The sequence below is a fragment of the Sceloporus undulatus genome, chromosome 6 (genome assembly GCF_019175285.1).
Source record: "Sceloporus undulatus isolate JIND9_A2432 ecotype Alabama chromosome 6, SceUnd_v1.1, whole genome shotgun sequence".
NCBI lineage: Eukaryota > Metazoa > Chordata > Lepidosauria > Squamata > Phrynosomatidae > Sceloporus > Sceloporus undulatus.
The window spans coordinates 1,359,011-1,379,980 of record NC_056527.1 but is presented as its reverse complement, the minus strand read 5'-3'; the positions used below and the strand labels follow the sequence as shown (position 1 = coordinate 1,379,980).

Here is a 20,970-nt window from a genome sequence, read left to right as displayed (position 1 = left end):
CCATGAGATTAGAGACACCTTGAATTCTGAGATTGTGGATGAAATGGAGAGCCTGTTTGAAACAGAGGCGCGGTGCAATGACCTCTTGAACAATTCTGCAGCCACGGCTTTCCCTGAAATCAGGAAGAAACTCCATCAATTTAGAGATTTATGTGAGCAACACAAACAGGACTTCCAAAAAAAAGCTGGCTGAAATGGTGCCCCTCGTTCGTGAAGGAAAGAAAGAGGAGAAGGACCTGGAGGAGGTCTTGAAGCGGAAAAAACAGTCCCCTTTTGGCACTCAAAGACTCGCCCAGTTTCTGGATGAAAAGGAGCAAGAGGTTAGTTTTGTGAATTCTGTCCTGACAAGTTTAAAGGAGATAAAGGCCATTTCTTATCAGAAGGAACTGTTGGAAAAGATCTATGAGCCCAACACTGACTTTGTGATAGTCCTGATGTTCACATCATTAAATGAAGAGGAGCCCTATTTCTCTGAGCTGAGAGCCTTTCTGTCTTCTGGGGAGCAACCAGAAACATCCCAAAGGGAGATGACCCAAAGCCCTACAAAATGGTACCAGGACCAAGCGGTCATCAGACGGGCAAAAGAAGTGGCCAGGTCCTTCTCAGCTTTTGCCCATGCCAACCGGTCAAGTGAGAAGACCCAGTTCCTGGTGGCCTCCGTCCGGAATGAGAGCAACCCAGGTGCCTCTATTTACCTGTATGAAAGCGGAGTCTTGGTAAAGACCAACTTTGAGCCTCCATCCAAACCTCAACCTCTGGAGATTGAAGAAATCTCCCATGACAGAGTAAGGCTGAGATTAACTCCAGCCCCGAGTGGGAAAGATGCCATCTCCCGCTACCAGGTGGAATGCAGGACTATGGGGCAAGAGGATTGGCAACACAACTGGGTTCCCAGTGGAAAAGAAGGAACAGTCACAGTCATGGACCTATGCCCAGACACCGAGTATGAATTCCGCTATGCTGCCATCAGCAAACCAGGGACCAGTGAGAACAGTGATGTTTCCAGGGCTGTGAGGAGGACCCTTCCTGCCATCTCTCCCAGAAGCACCAAAGAAACCCATGGAGGAACCCCAGCATCTTTTCTAGAGAGTCAAGACATTAAGGCAGAGGAGGAAAACACAGATTGCATAAACACAACAACGCCTATGAAGAATAGAGAGGGGCAACACTCAGGCAAAGAAAGTCCAAGAGGGGAAATGAAGACTGTTGCAGGTCCTCTGACCCCAGCATCTAATCCCTTCTCAGATGATGGGACTACGTCAATTTCAAACCCCAAAGGAGAGTCAGACAGTCTTGCTAGCTGTCTCCGTGGGAGAAGTGAGATAATAAGGAAAGGGCAGCCTTCCCTATATGCCCTTCCATTGGAAAAGCTAGCTTACAATGGCAGTGAAAGTTGTGTGAAGTACAGATTTGGGAGACAACCTAATCCCCAGTTTACTCACAAAGTGGTTATGTTTCTGGGAGAAACCGGGGCAGGGAAGAGCACCTTGATCAACCGGATGGTGAACCACATCTTTGGCGTCCGATGGGAAGATGATTTTCGATACAATCTAGTCCAAGATGGTGCCAAGGGAAGCCATGCTCACTACCAGACCAACCGATTGACTCTCTATGAAATCAACTGTACACAGGGATTGCAAGTCCCTTTTTCTTTGACCTTAATAGACACTCCAGGGTTTGGGGACGCTAGAGGCGTCCACCACGACAAGAGGCGAATGGAGGAGATCTGGGAGTTTTTCTCCAGCCAAGATGGCATTGATCACTTGGATGCCGTTTGTCTTGTAGTCCAAGCTTCCCAGTCCCGTTTGACACAATCCCAGGAGTATATTTTCAACGGGGTGCTCTCTATTTTTGGAAAGGACATCAGAGACAACGTTCTCGTACTGACCACTTTTGCAGAGGGACAGACGCCTCCTGTGCTCCGGACCATTGAGGCAAGTGACCTGCTTTGTGCCAGAGACGCCAAAGGAGTCCCTGTCCATTTCATGTTCAATAACTCAGCTTTCTTTGCTAGTAATGATCCGGAGGACGAGGACAGCTATCATTTAACTCAAAAGGTCTGGGAGATGGGAAAGAGGAACATGGATAGGTTTTTCCAGGCCTTAGATGGTTTAGGGCCACAAAGTTTGACACTAACAACAGTAGCCTGTAAGAAGTGGAAGGAACTTGAGGCTGCTCTTCGAAGCATGAGACCTCAGGTCCAAAAGGCACTAGTAAAACTGGAGGAGTTAAAGAAGACGTTGAGAGCCCTGGAGAAGCATTCAGGTGATATAGAGGCCAACCGGGATTTTGAATATGAGGTGGAAAGAATTTACTCAGTGAGAAGTGAGATCCACAACAGGAAATACGGTGCGTTCAACTGCCAAAAGTGTAGTTACACCTGCCACTATCCTTGCCAGGACCAGACTGAGAAATGCAGATATGCCATGAAGGGCAACGATAATCAACAATGCAGCATTTGTCCCGGTGGATGTCTGTGGCAAGTCCACTTCCTGCAAGACTACATGTGGGAATACTACATCATACAAGAGAAACAAAGCTATATGCAACTGGTGGGGAAGTACCAGAAAGTGTATAGAAAGGCATTCAGGGGAGGGATGGTCCTGGAACTGGTTCGCAGGGAATTGAAAGAAGCAGAGAAGGAGCTGGCAGAAGTCATTGAGAAGGCTTCTCATCATCTCCAGAAGGTGCAAAAACCCACCTTGAAGGCCAACTTAATCACCACTTCAGGATACTTAGACTTACTGATCCTTTCGGAGGAAGAGGAACGACAGCCTGGTTATGCGGAACGGATAGAGATGCTGAAGTTTCTCAAAGGCATCTGAAGTGCAGGGCAGTCTCCAGTTTACAGGGACAAAGCGGTGAAGCCCTTAAGCATAGTTCACAAGCCAAAGCCTTATTCCCCCCACCAAGTCATGGCCAAATCCCTCTGTTCCCCCCTTTTTATCCTTCACCCCAAAAGCAAAGGGGCTGCCCCTTCCTGTCATTCAAGGCTAAACCTTACTGGACATTTTAGGGAAATGTTGTTATTTTTTACATGGAGAGGGATCTTGGCCGACTACTTTGTAAGTGAGAATGGAGAGGAAAGCGTGGCAGACTCCAAGCCATGTCTAAACAGAGTCTGGGTTCAGTGCCACAAAAGGTGTCCTTTTGTCTTTCTCTCTGTGGGCCTCACACTTTCCCATGGTTTTGGTTCCACTTTTGACAAACGCCTACTTGTCCCCCGATTCCTCAGACTCATGGACCACTATGAAAATGATGTTGCCCTTTCCCTCTCTGCCTGCCTCTGTTCTTTCCTGGAGGCAAAGGCCATCTTCTTTTGGTCGGTGCTCAATATTTTGAATACGGAAGCCATGGCGGGTTGGTCTCCAGTTATAAGCCGTCACTGAAGCTCTAAACAATCTTTGAGATAGAAAGGTGTTTTTATATTTTGTTAATGATGATGATAATAGTAATAAACCCATGCCCAATTTTTAACTCTAGAGGTTTACTGTCCATGGAGTCCCATAATACTTTGATCACGGAGTATGACAACCCAATCTCTATGGCGGACCTTGTCTCCCGATTCATTAGGGAGCTAATTGAGGCTCAGTTAATTGAAACACAGTCTGGCTGAAATGGAGGAACTGTGAAGAGAAGAGTCTGCTGCATCCACACTAGAGAAATAACCTGGTTTGGCACCGCTTTAATTGCCCTGGCTCAAGGCTATGGAATTCTGGGAGTTTGAGTTTGTTGTGGGCCCAGAGCGGAGCGGAGCTTAAGGAAGGAAGTTCCCACAACAAATTCCAACTCCCAGAATTCCATAGCCTTGAGCCAGAAAAGACTTAAAGCGGTGCCAAACTGGGTTATTTCTCCAGTGTGGATGCAGCCTAGATTGCATGATCTTCCTACATCTTTGTGGCTGCCTCTGCACTGCAGAGATAATCTGGTTTGACACCACATTAACTGCCATGGCTCCATGCTGTGGTATTTGGGGAACTGCAGTTTGTTGTGGCACCAGGGCTTTGCTGCAAACTGCATTTCCCAGAATTCCCTAGCATGGAGCCATGGCAGTTAAAGTGGTGTGAAACCGGATTGTTTCTGCAATGCGGGCGCAGCCTGTGACATATCCTGTTTAGCAAAAGACAAGCCAAAATTTGCATGCCAATTTCAGTGTTGTTGCCAGGGTTTTTAGCCACTCGCTGGTAGGGAATTATATCTGGCGTTGTTGTTGTTGTTGTTTCCACTGTGAATCCCAATTTATCCATTAGTCTTTGTTTTGTCATTGCTTCCTAAATGTAAACATTATATGTTGTATAGTCTCTTCCAAGCAAGTATAATGTCATCGATTTTTTCCTGTCGGTTTATTTTGTTGATCACCTTCATGTCATCCAGTTCTTCAGTGAATATATTGTCAACTGATGTATCTTGTACTTTTACTTTAACTTCTTATTAAAAATCTCTTAAAGTTTGTAAGTTTTGTGTCTGCCTCTTAGGCTTTTTGCTAAGAACCCATGTTGTTGTTGTTGTTGTTGTTGTTGTTGTGTACCTTCAAGTTATGATTTATGGAGACCCTAAGATGAACCGCATATGCCCTGGTTTTAGTCTGTGAAATGCAGGAGTGAAAGAATCCGCACCCTTCAACATTTCACAGACTAAATCTGGGACCCATGTGGCCAAGCAACATCGGTGTGTGTTCAAGATGGCAAAAAGTGACAACAAGGAAGAACACACAAGTTAGGAGAGGCTGCAGCAGTTTGCTTTTGCCTGAGCCAACTGCTCAGCTATGGAAACCAACTGAGAGACTTTGGGCAAGTCACACTCTTTCAGCCCCAGAGGAGGGCCATGGCAACCCTCAGTATAAATTGTGACAACAAAACCCTATTTGGGGGACAGTGTGGTGTAGTGGTTTGAGTGTTGGACTAGGACTCTTGGAGGCCAGGGTTTGAATAGTCCTTTCTTGGCCATGGAAGCCCACTTGGGCAAGCTGCTCTCTCAGCCTCAGAGGAAGCCTGTGAATCAGACTTGCCCAAGAGAACCCCATGATAGGTCTACCATCGGTGAGAGTCATCTGGAAGGTGCACTGGAGAAGAGAAGGTTAAGAGGTGATATGATAGCCCTGTTTAAATATTTGAAAGGATGTCATATTGAGGAGGGAGCCAGCTTGTTTTCTGCTGCTCCAGAGAACAGAACCCGGAACAATGGATGCAAGCTGCAGGAAAAGAGATTCCAGCTCAACATTAGGATGAACTTCTTGATGGTAAGGGCTGTTCGACAGTGCAACACACTCCTTCCTCAGAGTGCATGCGAATCTCCTTCCTTGGAGGTGTTTAAACAGAGGCTGGATGGCCATCTGTCGGGGATACTTTGAGATTTCCTGCATGGCAGAATGGGGTTGGACTGGATGGCCCTTGGGGTCTCTTCCAGCTCTACGATTCTAATTCTTCCACTGGGAGGGAATCCAGTGGTTGCCCAGGAGTTGTTGCACTCCAGCTCCCAGCATCCCATACTATACTGACTGTGGGGCTGCTGCTGTGGGGCTTCTGGAGGCCCACCAGCCATTTCTCCTTCCCTAGCATGGGGAAGGAAGAACATTTTGCAGCCTCTTGTGCTGCTCCGTCACCCTCTTCTCTCTCCGGAGAGGGTCACTTGGGGATAACTAGGGTTAGCCGTCGTGTGACGCAGAATTTTTACTGGCCAAAGAAGCCAATTTTGTAAAACAAGTGATACCTGTCAAATGATGGGGCAGGGATGAGATAGGATGGGGCAAAAGCAAACTGCTGCAGCCTCTCCTATCTTGTCTGTTCGTCCTCATAAATAATAACTTTCTCCATCTTGGTCCCACTCTGACGCTGCTTGGCCACATATGTCCCAGTTTTCACCTCTGAAATGTTGTTGGCTATCATAGAATCATAGAGTTGTGGTCCCTACAACTCCCACAAGGGCCATCCAGTTCAACCTCTTGCCATGCAGGAACTCAAAATCATAGATATTTGTGGGGTTTGGGGGCTATGTGGCCATGTTCTAAAAGAGTTTATTCCTGACATTTTGCCAGCATCACTCCTCCCAAACCAGGGTCACACTGTGTGTGTGTGTGTGTGTGTGTGTGTATACACCCAACTCTCTTCCATGCCAGCATTCTCTGAAGATGCCAGCCACAGATACGAACAAAACATCAGGAATAAACTCTTCTAGAACATAGTTTCATAGGCTGAAAACCTCACTAAAAACTATGGATGCTGGCTATGAAAACCTTTGACTTCACATCAGAATCAAAGCATCCTAACAGAACATAGCAGTGGAAGTAACTCTGCATTGCTCTCAACTTGGAGCACATGGTGGAACACCATTTGCATCAGATGCCATTCAATAGAGAATGCGGCTTTTGCTGTGTAATTACTCAAATTTCCTTCTTGTATGTCAAACTGGGAGCACAAGGAGCATCATCTCTTCATTTGGGGCCTTCTTCCACAAGGGAAGTCATGTAGCTGGTGACCAAAGACTGTGGCCCTTCTCGCACGTGGGGGGGGGGGGGGGTGCAGCTCAGATTTGCAGTCACTGCTGTTCTAGCAATGCAAAGCATGATGTTTTTCCACACCAGATCCAGAGTCATTCCTGTCTAGCAATGTGGATTAAGGTTAAAACATCATGTTTTACCACACCTGGTTGCCTTTCTGCTGCCCTTCCGAATTGAGGGGGAAGCAGAGTCAGTTCGATTCCAAGCAAGTCACGTGATGCGGATTCAAGCAAAGCGGAGTGAGTACACATTGTATTACCACACCGGAGGGTTCAACGATTCGAATCGGCCACCTTGCACATGTTCAGTGGGGCTCTGGATGCTGCCCTCTTTCCCTGCCCCTCCTTAGCTGGGATGAAGGAGGAGGCAGGGGATGATGGGATGGGTGCCAGGTTGAAGGAGGGGAGCAGATCAGGGTCTAGGAGGACGCAGGGGATGATAGGATAGGTGGCAGGGTGGAGGAGGGGAGCAGACCGGGGTCTAGGAGGAGGCAGGGGATGATGGGATAGGTGGCAGGTTGAAGGAGGGGAGCAGATCGGGGTCTAGGAGGATGCAGGGGATGATGGGATAGGTGGCAGGGTGGAGGAGGGGAGCAGATTGGGGTCTAGGAGGAGGCAGATGGGATAGATTGCAGGGGGGTCACTGGAGCCAGGATTGGACTGAAGGAGCAGTCAGGGGATGATGGGATGGGTGGCAGGATGGCAGAGAGGAGGAGATGGGGTGAAGGAGCAGGATGCAGGGGGCCAAGGGGAGCGACATCGGAGTGATCTTCCACACCAGACCAATTCGGAGTGAAAACGAAGTGAGCTTGAATGAGAATTCTGTGAATTCCGTTGTTTTCTGGAATTCATCAAAATGAGGAGTCACTTTAGATTCACTGCGGAAGCCCCACGGAAGGAGCTCCCATAGAAAGGAATCGCGTCTGATAACACATTCACGTTATGATGTGAATACGCATCGTCGGAGCCACATCACGTCGGAACTGAGCTACAAGAGCTCTAAAAAATCTCCGTGTGATAAACCTCTATGTTGTGACTATTTTAAATAACACAGTCCAGTGTTCTCCAAAGCAGCTGTCCCAGAAACACCTATCTTCCCAGAAAGTCCTTTGTTTAAAGAAGGCGGGAGCCAGGGCTGTCTCAGGTGAGAGCAAAGGTCCATCCGCAGCTCCTGCTCTCCTGGGCTAGCCTTGGACCTGACTTCCCTGAAACTGGAGCCATCAGCAGCTGGATCTCAATTGAGTTGCAAAGTCTGAGTATCTCCTTTCCGCGGTGCTTTGGCTGCAGGGTCATTTTCCATTTTTATCTTCAAAGCTGACAATTGGAACCATATCTTCCCTTCCAAGAACTACTGGCTTTGTTTTTCCTTAGGATTGTTCCGTGTTGCTATATGGCTTCTTTGCAAGTTGTTAAAAAATTTTAATTGGTTATCCAAAATTTAAAAACACATATTAGCTTGCATCGAAACATTTTGTTCTTGCACAACAAAACACAACGTAGACAATAAGACAAAACCAAAACCAAAACAACGTTGCTTATAATAATATCGCTAAAACATACTGTATTCTCAAAAATCCAAATCTTGAAAGAGCTTCCTTTCCGATTGCAATCTCTTTCGAATGTGTTTCTTACATGCTTTTCTCATAATAGAAAAAAAAATTTTTGTGGCATCTATGCTGATAAATTCATTACAACATTTTACATTATTGTCTTAAATTTGTTGATTTGTTCAATGAATATTAAAAACAATGCTTAACCAATGGTTCTTTCATATATGATTTACTGTATATTGCTTATTTTATGTCTCTGACACACCAAGCCTATGGCCTGGAGTTTTAGAAGAGAGGCTGGATGGGGATCTTTCAGTTTGGCATTCCTTCATGGCAGAAGGAGCTTGGATTAAATGGACCTTGTAGTGCCTTCCTCTAGCTCTATGATATTTGGAAATATTATCTGGAAATGACTACATTAACAGTATATTTTTGACTGGCAGAAGCACAAAACGCAACAGCCCCGAGGCCTTGTACTATTGAATACATCAAGCTAAAGCCTACCCAAGAAATATTCGAGGTTCTGAAAATCCCGATTATAAGATGCAAATTCACTTTTTGGCACCGATCTTGAAAGCAGCCTCGCTCTGTCAACCTGAGTCTGAACGTCGCTCGGAAGCATGGCTCCTTTTGCATTTCCTTATTGCCCGTGGCTCATGGCCAAGCAGAGAGATTTGTTTGAGTTCTACAGCGTTTCTTCTACGATCAGAAATGGGAGTTTCGGGAATCGAGGGAGGGACACAGCCTCTGGTTTACTGGAAAGGTTTCTTTCAGAGCCCAGCCCTTGCCTTGGAGGATCGGGTCCAAGGTTCCCATTTAGGTCTGGGAATGATCTGGAGGCACACAACAACAACAACAAGTTAGTGTGGTGAGGTATTCAGGCTCTCCATGGCATTTGGGGTGGGCATAGGGTGGCCCCATAGCCTCCGACAGATGCCCGCCTCTGGGTTAAATGGTCTGCTGCCCTGAGCCAACAAGGCAATGTCACCAAGGCAAATGGGCTTCGCTTGATTGGGGCAGGCTTGGCTTGGGACAAAATAGCAGCCTCATTGCAGTGTGGCTAGGTCCCTTCTTCCTCTTGGTCAGATGCTGGCCAGAAGGTCTCAGAGCATAAAGCTCACAACTTTTCAACAGCTGTGTTCTTTGACTGTGTAGCCACAACCCAGTGAAAGTGAAAGTTGGGAAATACCGTAAAGACATTGCGTCCAAATGTCATAAATGGCTATCCATGGCCTTTGCTCATATCAGCCATGACTCACAAGGAAGTCAGGAGGGGAATTGGGAATCCACCTAAAACCTTGAACTGCCTTCCGTTTGTGTCACAAAACTTTTGCATTGAAAAGTTCATGATGGCAAAGAGACCATGAATGTTGCCACCCAACTTTCAGTTTCACTCTGCTCTGGTTAGACAGTGCTCCCTTGGTCTCTGCTGGGGTTTGGTTCCAGAACCCTCTATGGATATGAATATCCATGGATGCTCAAGTCCCATTATGCACAATGAGGTGGTAAAACAGTGTCCCTTGTATAAAATGGCAAGATCAAGGCTTGATTTTGGAAAAAATAAAATTTCATGGGGAGAGAGAGATTTTCAAGCTATAGATGGCTGAGTCTGTGGATGCAGAATGTCACGATCTATCATACAGAGTAGCTAAATCTCAGGTTTCAAGTCTAGTTTCATTCCTAACATTTCATTTCACCCTTTTTGAATTTGCTTCCAAAATCTTTTGGCCTGAATGCATGACCACCAGAGATGGAAGCAGGTGCCTTTTTCCTTCTCACATTCCCAGCATTTGCCATTTCCAGCCACATACACATATATATATTCTACCGTTCTGGATTTTTTAAAAGTCACCTGGGAATAATACAGAGGAAATAAGGCGCCGGTCCCTGGCATGTTGTTGGGGAGGGAATGGCTGAGGAAACACTCACCCTTTGGCCATACACAGGTTTCCCCCCTGTTTTCCCAATGGGACAGGCAAGAAATGGACACAACTCTGGCAAAAAGGAAGAGATGTTTACTAGAAAGTTCAACTAAAACTACAAGATACCATTTGAAAATACATTGAATGAAGAACAGGTGACTGGCATACCAGAGATCCTAAGGTTATGCTGACAACACATTTGGAGACAGTATCAGTTCCGTACAGAATGGCTAGATCATCATTACATCAGAAGACAGAAAGAGGTAACAATAATATATATATTCTATAATATATATATAATATATATATATAAATAAATGTGGTTTACAGAAGGGCCAGCAAGAGAGAGGGAAAACACAAACAACGACAGATTTTATTCCATGTCAATATGGGGCCAACACTGGCAACGTCTCTCCTGCAAAAGGGCAGCTCTTCAAAGATGGGAAATGTTTGCAATCTAGAAAATAAAAGCTTTGAGACAGTTCCATAAACACATTACCCTTTCATATGTTACAGATGAAAATGAGGAGCATGGTTATGAAGGCCAAAGTTATTACTGAGAAGAGCAGCTAGACTAAGGCTCTATACTGACTGACACTTTGGGCCGGCATGGGGGCAAGTTGGGCGTAGGATCCCATGACATGAAGATGCCTGACTCTGCCCCCCTCCCTCGGGTGCCTGATGCCCACACTCCGCTCCAGACAGTGCATGGCTTTATGGTGCGCCTCTGATGTTGCATCCACATGGCAGCAGCTACAGTGCCATGGCCCCAGTCCAGCTAGAAACGGGGCAATCTGTTTGAGCCCCTAAAGGAGGCTTGTTGCTTTTGCCTGAGCCTCTTGGGAAGGGCAGATTTGCTCCTCTCCTTTGCACTTTGAATCGTTTGCAGCAACTAGGGAGTGGAAGGAGTCCACATTCTGCCATTGTAGTTGGCACTTCTCTTTCTTGGCCCAGCCAAGAGCCTTGGCCAGGCCCAGGAGTGGCTTCCAAGGGCAGAGTGCAGTAGTACCCATCCCCACCAGTGGCTGCAATGGGTGGGTGGCAGAGGAGCCCTGGCCGGTTGGAAGGGGGCAGCTGGGGTTGTCTTGGGATGGACAGTGAGTAACCACCCAATGAGAGTTATCCCCCTTCTGAGGTGTCACTCACATGTGACCTGCACCCACAACCTCCACATGACCTCCTGCTTGTGCCCCCCCCCCATAATCATATTTGTGATGGTTGTGGGACAGAGATAAGGGCCTCTCCTGAGGATCTCAGGCCCAGGCAGGCACATCACCTAAAGTGGTGATACCCAGTGCACATGCTTTGCACATCCAGGAAAGAATGGAGCGAGACGGGAAAGGGGAAGAAATAGTCATAAATAAAATTGGTCCCGTGTTGACTGGGCCTTTGTCCGAATGGATGTCAACGTGATGGGCCAAATGTAGGCTAACCTTCTTTGGAAGTGGTCCCCAAACTGTGCCCTTTAAGAGATTTTGGACTTCATCTCCCAGAAGCCTCAGCCATTTCAGACAACTGTGGGATTCTGGGAGCTGAGGTCACAAAATCCCTTAAAGAGCAGAGCGTTTGGGGACCAGTGCTTACTAGGCCTGCCGTATCCTGGAGGACAACATGCACAGACCCTTCTGTGGAATTGAAAGTGGCTAGTAGTGTAGAAAACATGGTTGGGTTCTGAAAGCGGCTGGAGTCCTGACACCTGACGTTCTCTTTAGCAAAAAAGCCAAAGTGAATTCAATGCTACTTACACAAAAAACATGTTCCCTTGTGAGTCCTCAAACAGCCTTTTGGGCCCCTTGTTTTGATCAAAAGCAATGCTGGGAGCAGCGGTCTAAGGTCCCCCCGCTTTTCCACTGGAGGGGGGGCCGTGTGGTGAGGGAGGTCAGAGCCATTCCTGGGACAGGAGGACATTGTCCATCATCCCAACCAATCCAAGTCTTGGGCTGAGTGACAGGCGTATGGGAAGCCCCCTTCGCCATTGGGATGAACGCGTTGGGACCATGACTTGGTGACTGTTGGGGGCAACTGGGGCTTGTGATGACACCACTTTCTCCTAATAATCTGGGCTGCTCTCTTGTTGAGACTTCCTTTCACAGATTCAGTATTCCTATCCGCTCTGCAACCAGGCTGGCGTTCCTTCTCTTTCCAAATTGATCAGGAGGTCGATTGTAGTATTCGTGAGCAGTAATTCGGCTGGGTTCCAGGGGCAGTTTCTGCAGCCTCTGAAGATGATGAGATGATGAAAGTCTCAATAAATTTTACTAAAACTGCCAATACTTGACCATATGCTGATGTGAAGCCAGGCATCAAAGCCTTCTTCTCTGATATTGCACTTCCATAAGAACCCACAAGGTATTTCTCTTGAATGGGCAAAGCTTTGTTTTTCTGTTTTGATAAAGTAATCCCCTTGTAGTTTTCAAGGCAGTGGACTTGCTCTGGACATTTACGAGGGCAGACAAGGCACTCTCCAGAGTCTTTGTCCATAATGCTATGCTTCCATCTCCCACTATGACTTGGATCCTGGTAAGATAATGGCAGTGCATTTACACCGCTGGCAGTGGACTGCTCTGTCTCTCTGGTCAGAAATCCCTTTTTCTCTTGCACAAAAGTTTCCACTTCAAATTCAAAATCTTTTTGGCTTTCATGGCACTGGATGATTTTCTAGGGCTCTCCATATCTTCCTTTTATTTCCCAGTTTTACAAGCATCGTTTGGACGTGGGGTTTCAAGCTTTGCCGAGAGGGCCTCAAGTTCCTTCCGCTCATTAAGAACGTCTTTGTCAGTGTCAAACTTTGTGGTCCTAGATCATTTAAAGTTTGGAAAACCTATCCATTTCCTCTCTCCCATCTCCCACAGATTTTGAGTTAAACGGTAGTGTCCTCATCCTCTGGAACATTACTGGCAAAGAGAGCAGAGTTATTGAATGTGAAATAGGAGGGACTCCCCTGACGTCTCTGGCCAAGGCACAATCACTTGCGTTCAATGGCCTGGAGCGCAGGAGGCGTCCGTCCGTCTGCAAAGGTGATCAGGAACAGAATGTTGTTTCTTGATGTCCTTTCCAAAGATAGAGAGCGCTGTACTGAAAATATACTCCTGGGATTGTGTCACGGGCCTGAGAGGCTTGAGTACAAGAGACAAGGCACATGGCATCCAAGTGATCAATACCTCCTGGGAGACTGAGAAGGACCGGATCTCCTCCATTCGCCTCTTGTCATGGTTTACACCTCTGTGTCCCCAAACCCTGGAGTGTCTATTAAGGTCAAAAGCAAAAAGGGATTGCAATCCTGTGTCCAGTTGACTTCATAGAGACTCGTCGGTCCGTCTGGCTTGTGCGCATTGGCTCCCCTTGGCACCATCATGGACTAAGACAGAATCGGAATCGTCTTCCATCGCGAGCCAAAGATGTGGTTCACCATCCGGTTGATCAAGGTGCTCTTCCCTGCCCCCGTTTTCTCCCAGAGAAACATAACCACTTTTGTAGTAAACTGGGGATTAGGTTGTCTCCCAAATCGTTACTTCACACACACTTCACTGCCATTGTAAGCTAGCTTTTCCAATGGAAGGGCATATAGGGAGGCTGCCCTCTTTCTTATTATCTCACTTCTCCCACGGAGACCGTAGCAAGACTGTCTGACTCTCCTTTGGGGTTTGAAATTGACGTAGTCCCATCATCTGAGAAGGGATTAGATTTGGGGTCAGAGACCTCCAACAGTCTTCATTTCCCCTCTGGACTTTCTTTGCCTGAGTGTTGCCCCCTCTCTCTTCTTCATGGCGTTGTTGTTTTATGCAATCTGTGTTTTTCTCCTCTGCCTTAATGTCTTGACCTCTCTAGAAAAGATGCTGGGGTTCCTCCATGGGTTCTTGGTGCTTCTGGGAGGATGGCCGGAGGCCTCCTCACAGCCCTGGAAACATCACTGTTCTCACTGGTCCCTGTTGTTTGCTGACGGCCGCATAGCGGAATTCGTACTCGGTGTCTGGGCATTAGGCCATGACTGTGACCGTTCCTTCCTTTTTTCCACTGGGAACCCAGTTGTGTTGCCAATCCTCTTGCCCCATAGTCCTCCATTCCACCTGGTTTGCGGGAGATGGACTCTTTCCCACCGGGGCTGGAGTTTAATCTCAGCCTTACTATGTCATTGGAGATTTCTTCAATCTCCAGAGGTTGAGGTTTGGATGGAGGCTCAAAGTTGGTCTTACCAAGAACTCCGCTTTCATACAGGTAAATAGAGGGCACCTGTGGTTTTGCTCTCATCCTGGACGGAGGCCACCAGGAACTGGGTCTTCTCACTTGACCGGTTTTGGCATGGCAAAAGCTGAGAGAGGACCTGGCCACTTCTTTTGCCTGTCTGATGACCGCTTGGTCCTTGGTACCATTTTGTAGGCTTTGGGTCATCTCCCTTTGGGATGTTTCTTGTGTGTTGCTCCCCAGAAGACAGAAAGGCTCTCTCTCAGCTCAGAGAAATAGGGCTCCTCTTCGTTTTAATGATTGTGAACCATCGGACTATCACAAAGTCAGTTGGGCTCATAGATCTTTTCCAAACAGTTCCTTTGATAAGAAATGGCCTTTATCTCCTTTTTAACTTGTCAGGACAGAATTCACAAAACTAACCTCTTGCTCCTTTTCATCCAGAAACTGGGCGAGTCTTTGAGTGCCACAAAGGGGACTGTTTTTTCCGTCCTTTCAAGACTCCTCCAGGTCCTTCTCCTCTTTCTTTCCTTCACGAACGAGGGGGGCACCATTTTCTGCCAGCTTTTTTGGAAGTCCTGTTTGTGTTGCTCATTAGATCTCTAAATTGATGGAGTTCTCCTGATTTCAGGGAAAGTTGTGGTGCAGACTGCAGAATTGTTCCAAGAGTCACTTGCCACGCGCCTCTGTTTCCAAAACAGGCCCTTCCACAATCTCAGAATTCAAGGTGTCTCTAATCTCATGGATAAAGTTTGAACATTGCACTTTGAGCTCCAGGTTTCTTAATGGATACAGAGAGATTTTAATGGGAGCATTATTCTCTTCACTCTCTCCCAGAAGCGGTTTGATGGTTTTGGAAGGTGTTTTGCCTTGCTCTGGACATGCTACTTTTTGAACATCAGTTCCTCTTGCGTTCTTATGGACCTTTTCAGAAGCAGGTACCTCTTGACCACAGTCCCAGATGGCCTGGTCCCCATACCACACGCCAGTAACCACATGGGTGGCTGCACATTTTCCTGTTTTGGGGTAAGACAGGTGTTCAGATTCCACATCATTTAGATCCAGCTTCTCCAACCTTTCCATGGCCAAGGACCTGTAGGTGAGGATGCCCGGGTGCCTGAACGCCTTGGCACTGAGCAGGTATTTGGCACATCCATCCACTTCGAACAAGCCACAGAGGAGGCTGGTCAGCAGGGAAGGTCCGATCCCCAGGGCAGCCGCTCTCTTCCTAATGGTGTCCGAAGGAATTTGCTCCTGTATGCTGATGGCTTGTTTGATTTGCTCTGTACGAGCGGCACACATCTTTGAGTCTATCAGTGAATGTTCTGTAGGATGGAATATAAATATGTGGTTAATGCAGACATATGGTATGTCCTTTTAGTCCTTAATGCGAAATAAACCAGAAGAAATACAGACAGCTTACTGAACAAAGAGGAGCACAATAGGGTGCTAAGATGTCATTAAGCATTATGCTTTACATCCAACCCTAGTTGCTCACAGCTTTTCATTCAAACATGGGAGAGAAGATTTTCATGTCTGGAAATTGGGAGAGAAGTCTTGGCTAAATCTAACATTTCATAGAATCATGGAATCGTAGAGTTGGAAGAGACCACAAGGGTCATCCAGTCCAACCCCCTTCTGCCATGTAGTAACTCTCAATCAAAGCATCCCTGACAGATGGCCATCCAGCCTCTGTTTAAAGGTCTCCAAAGAAGGAGACTCCATTCTTACAGTCATGAAGCAACTGCAGCAACTGAGCCACCAAAAGCTATATGACATATAAAGACCCCAACAAAGAGCAAGCACTCTTTCCAAACTATGCACATCCCTCTTGTTCTATGGCCACCTGTCAGGAGGGCTTGGATGGTGTCTTCCTACACGGCGGAAGGGGATGGGATGGCCCTTCCGACTCTAGGATTCTAGGAGTCTGTGGTTTTAATTCTGCCATCAATGTAACACTAGAGATTTTCACATGGGCAAAAGTGAGGGAAGCTTAGTGCGATACTCCTATCACTATCACACAATTGCACAAAGATTATCAGACTACATTGTGCGGTGTCGTGATAATCATGTTATTATCCCATGAGTAAAGAGGAAATCTCCCGTTTCTTTTGGGACTTTCCTGTGAATAAAAAGTGATGCTAGAATTCCTCTTTACTCAAGGGATGATGATGCAGTTATCGCAGCATCGCACAATGTCATCTGATAACCTTCGTGCAATTGCGCAAAAAGGATGGGAGCATCCCAGTATGTTCCCCTCACTTTTGCCTGTGTGAAAATCTCCACTGTTTTAACTACAGCTTTTGTATATATTTAAATTTGATGTGTGTTAACTGTAATTTTTGGCTTTTTTGTAAGCTGCCTAGAGTCCTAAGGGGTTATTCAGTTGGGATTTTTTTTAGTGTGGCTACACAAAGAATCTCACTCATGCATTCCAGTTTTGTTGTTCACACCTTTCTGTGATGTGGATGTATTCAAAACATATTCAAGGCATGCAGAGTTTTATCCTGGGTCTATCCACATTGGTTTGAATAATTAACAATGCAAATCTATTAAGAAAACTTGGGGGGAAACCTTAAAATGGATTATTTTAGGTTAATTTGTTTGTTTGTTTGTTTTGCAACCCCCCCACCACCCCGAACCTAATTGGGTGCATTCCAATTGCACATGAACAGCAAAGATTCAACCCATATTCTACCGGAAGCATTTTCATCTGAATAATTCCTAAGTAACCTGCTATTCTGATAGAAATGTGGGATGTGAATAAAGGGATGGATGGATTGGGTTGAAATGGAAAAAAAGAGATCTAGTTGGCACCATCACTCTATGTATAGCCACCCTCCTGATCTCTACTGAAGAGGTAAAACCTCATTAGACCTGACTTTGCTCAGAGTGTGATGGCACAGGAGCCTTACCCAAGAGGAGAGCATCCTTGTAGCAGTTGTATAACATCCCCAGGCGGAAAGGGCGGCCCAAGGCGGGCATCTTCATCACATCCTCTGGACCGGACATTCTTCCGATTCAGCCACAAGTGCTTTCCTTGTAACCTCTTGTCTAAAGGAAAGACAGTCCTGTCACTAGAGATGCCAGTTCAGGATCATCTCAGGCTCCAAGGCGTTCAGGAGAAAACCTCAGACCCAGGGAGACTCCCTGGTGATTCAATACAAACCATAGTTGTTTGCTGCATGTCATTTAAACATGGACACACACACACACACATACGCATGCACAGATACACAGGGCCGGCTCTAGGTATTTGGCCACCCTAGGCGAGAAATATTTTGGCACCCCCCCAGTAACCCCTCAAAGTGTAGGACAAAATGTAGGACATTCGAGAAACATGGCGGACACGACCAACTAAAAGCCAAAGCCATTAATAAAAACACAATATAAATTCCTGTTTCTCAGTCGTGCTCAAAATGGAGGACACTTTGACATGCCTATCAGCACAACTCCAAGACCCAAATTCACAACTACTAGTTCATTGGGGACAGAAAAAGAGAGAGAAAAGCAACAGCGCATGCGAGGAAGCCTTGGAGCATTCTGCTCATTGGAGCATTCTCTGAGACTAGGGTTCGAATCCTGGCTGAGCCATGCAAACCCACTGGGTGACCTTGGTCAAGGCACACTCTCTCAGCCTCAGAGGATGGCAAGGGCAAACCCCTCTGAAGAAATCTTGCCAAGAAAACCCCAGGATGAGGTCTCCATAAGTTGGAAATGAGCAACGACCACAACGTGAGAAGGCAGCCAAGGGGGCCCAAAGTGCACAGCAGAAAGAATCCAGTTTGAGACTGCTTTAACTGTCCTGGCTCAGTGCTGGGGAATTCTGGGAACTGTAGTTCTGTGAGACATTGAGCCGTCTCTGTCAGAGAGTCCTGGTGTCACAATAAACTACAAACCCCAGAACTCCCTGGCACTGAGGGCAGCTAAAGCAGTCTCAAACGGGATCCTTTCTGCAGTGTGTTTTGGATCTTGGCTTTATGTGCTATAGGAGTCTGAAATCCTTGCTGTTAGGACTCAGTGTATCTAGATCTATACATATACATATATATATATAGTGTGTTTGTATGTATACACACACACACACACACAGAGTACTGTATATCTATATGCATGTGTATGTATATATATGTGTGTGTGCTTCTTAGGCTTCTTAGGCTTCTTAGGTGCAAAACACACTGCAGAAACAATCCACTTGGAGACCACTTTAACGGCCCTGGTTCATATAAAGAAAGGAACAATAACAACAACCGCAAAAATAACGTTGAGAACAACAAACTATCATCCCCAGAATTGTCGTTCCTGGGAAGTGCAGTTTCTTCTTGCCGCCCCAGAGCTCCCTCTCTCCCAGAACTACAGTTCCCAGGATTCCCCGGCCTTGGCCCAGGAGGGCAGTGAAAGGGGCTCTCCTCAAGGTCCTGGACTTTCTCCCTTTGGGAGCTGCTGCTGCTGCTGCTGGAGGGATTCAGGCTGGGATGGAGGAGGAGGAGGGCGCTCCTGGACTGACTGGCTGCCCTTCTCCTCGGCTGGGCTCCCGACCAAGGCTCCCAGGGCTGCAGGGAGGGAGGCAGGCGCCGTTTGGCCTGGGCTGTCCTCCTCCCAGGCCTCCCCTGCCTCCCATCATGGCCAAAAGCAGCAGCAGGCGAAGGAGGCTCTTTCTTCTTGTTGTTGTTTTTGGGTGCCTCCAAGCCCTTTCCCACTCCCAGCTCCTCTCCTCCTCCTCGCGCCTCTTGGGGGAAGGGGAAAGGACTTCTGGGACTCCTTGCCATGCTGCCCCCCCCCCCCAAATTTTGTGCCCCAGGCAGCTGCCTAGGTCACCTTTATGGACAAGCCAGCCATGCAGATACAACATATTAAGAGACCACAAGTTGAACATGAGGCAACAGTGTGATGCAGCAGCTAACATGGCCAATGCGATTCTAGGCTGCATCTATACAAGTCTAGTGTCTAGATCAAGGGAAGTAATGGTGCCACTGTATTCTGCTTTGGTCAGGCCCCACCTGGAATATTGTGTCCAGTTCTGGCCAACACAATTCAAAAAGGACATTGAGAAACTGGAGCTATGTGTCCAAAGGAGGGCGACTAAAATGGTGAAGGGTCTGGAAACCATGCCCTATGAGGAACGACTTAGGGAGCTGGGGATGTTTAGCCTGGAGAAGAGAAGGTTAAGAGGTGATATGATAGCCCTGTTTAAATATTTGAAGGGATGTCATATTGAGGAGGGAGCAAGCTTGTTTTCTGCTGCTCCAGAGAACAGGACCCAGAACAATGGATGCAAGCTGCAGGAAAAGAGATTCCACCTGAACATTAGGAGGACCTTCCTGAGAGTAAGGGCTGTTTGACAGTGGAATATGTTTGCTATAAGAGTGGCGGATGTCTTTAAACAGAGGTTGGATGGCCATCTGTTGAGGGTGCTTTGACTCTGAATTCCTGCATGGCAGAATGGGGCTGGCTGGGATGACCCTCAGGGCCTCTTCCATCTCTGATTCTGTGATACACACCTTCTCTTTCAAGGGAACTGTAACTGCACCTAGGATGGTTTGCACATCTCCATCTCAGACATGGACCTCTCTCTTGTTTGGATTTAGGTTCACTTTATGGACCCTCAGGAGAATGATGGAGCCTCCTTCTTTGGAGGCAGTTTTTAAAGAGAGGCTGGATGCCATCTGTCACAAGGAGAGCTTGGATGGTGTCTTCCTGCATGGCTGAAGGGGGCTGGACTGGATGGCCCTTGGGGTCCCTTCCAGCTCTATGGTTCTATGCTTCATCTGTGGAATCTCCTCTAGTTAACTCTGAATCTGCCCATTGATGGGTTTTGTATCTAACCCATTTCAGCGCCTGGGAATGCTTTTCTCCTTCCATTAAAGCGGAGGGGGAGGCCTGGCAAAGGAAAACACAAAGCTACCTGTCAGCAAAAGGAGCAGGAAAGGATGGGAAGCGGGAGAGAAGGGCCAGACTGAGGGAGACAGCGACCCAAAGAAGCTGGGTGAGAATTAGGCAGAGGACCCGGCTGAGAAGGCCTTTTTTTTATGTCTATAGGGGAAAGGTTTGGTGCCTCCGGTTCCTTGTGCCCAGCCCTGAGGTCTCCAGGCCAAAACCTGAGACGGAGGGACAGTTAACCTTTAGTGGCATCATTAAGCAGGATGCATTAAGTACCAGCCACAGTTGCCCACAGCTTGCCATTCAAACACACAGAGACACAAATCACGAGAAGGGAGGACTCATTGGAAAAGACCATAACGCAGGGAAGGTGAAGGGAAGTCAAAAAAGAAGATTGCATGCAAGATGGATGGACTATTAAGGCAGTCACTGTGGGTTTTATGGGGTTGCAGGGCAGGGGAGGGCAGAGGGGGGTCTTGGAGGTGTCTCATCCACAGGAGTTGCCATGAGTCCAGATCAACTTGAAGGCAGTTAACAACAAACAACAACTCCTGCCTGGAGATGACCCCTCAAAATGGGAGGCTCAGGGCCAGATTGTGAGATCTGGCAACTTACTTTCCAGCCATTGCAGACTCTGCTTCTTGTCCCTGAACAGCAGCAGCCAAGAGAGTGTCACTCTCTAAGGTGGCTAGATGGGCCAAAGACCTCCACCCCCAAAGCAAGCACCCTGACCCTGACCCTAAGGCTTTACCTGGCCCTGCCTTGCTGCCCTGGCTTCTCCAGGAGGGTCCCACGCGGTGTCTCTGCCTCTTCAGGGTTTCTTCAGAAAGAGCCTTGCCCTTTATATATGCTCCTAGTCCTGGGAAGAAGGTGAAAAACCAGGGCGGATCCTCCAACCCCCTTCTCCCACCCTTGAAGGAGAATTGGTCTTATGCTGGGAA

The 20,970-nt window shown here is 47.3% G+C and overlaps 1 protein-coding gene across 1 annotated transcript; it reads right to left on the bottom strand.

The window, feature by feature from the left end:
- Positions 1-14,818: 14,818 nt before the first annotated feature.
- Positions 14,819-17,421, bottom strand: LOC121932827 (neoverrucotoxin subunit beta-like). Its single transcript, XM_042471833.1, has 2 exons — positions 17,065-17,421; positions 14,819-15,474 (listed from the first exon to the last, which is right to left on the bottom strand). The coding sequence occupies exons 1-2, from the start codon at positions 17,159-17,161 to the stop codon at positions 14,819-14,821; spliced, it is 753 nt and encodes a 250-aa protein (XP_042327767.1). The 5' UTR covers positions 17,162-17,421.
- Positions 17,422-20,970: the final 3,549 nt, after the last annotated feature.

Coding starts and splice junctions, on each gene's coding strand:
- LOC121932827 (XM_042471833.1), bottom strand. CDS start 17,161: ATGTCCGGTCCAGAGGATGTGATGAAGATGCCCGCCTTGGGCCGCCCT. Junction 15,475..17,064: donor CAAGGATGCTCTCCTCTTGG/GTAAGGCTCCTG, acceptor TCCATCCTACAG/AACATTCACTGATAGACTCA.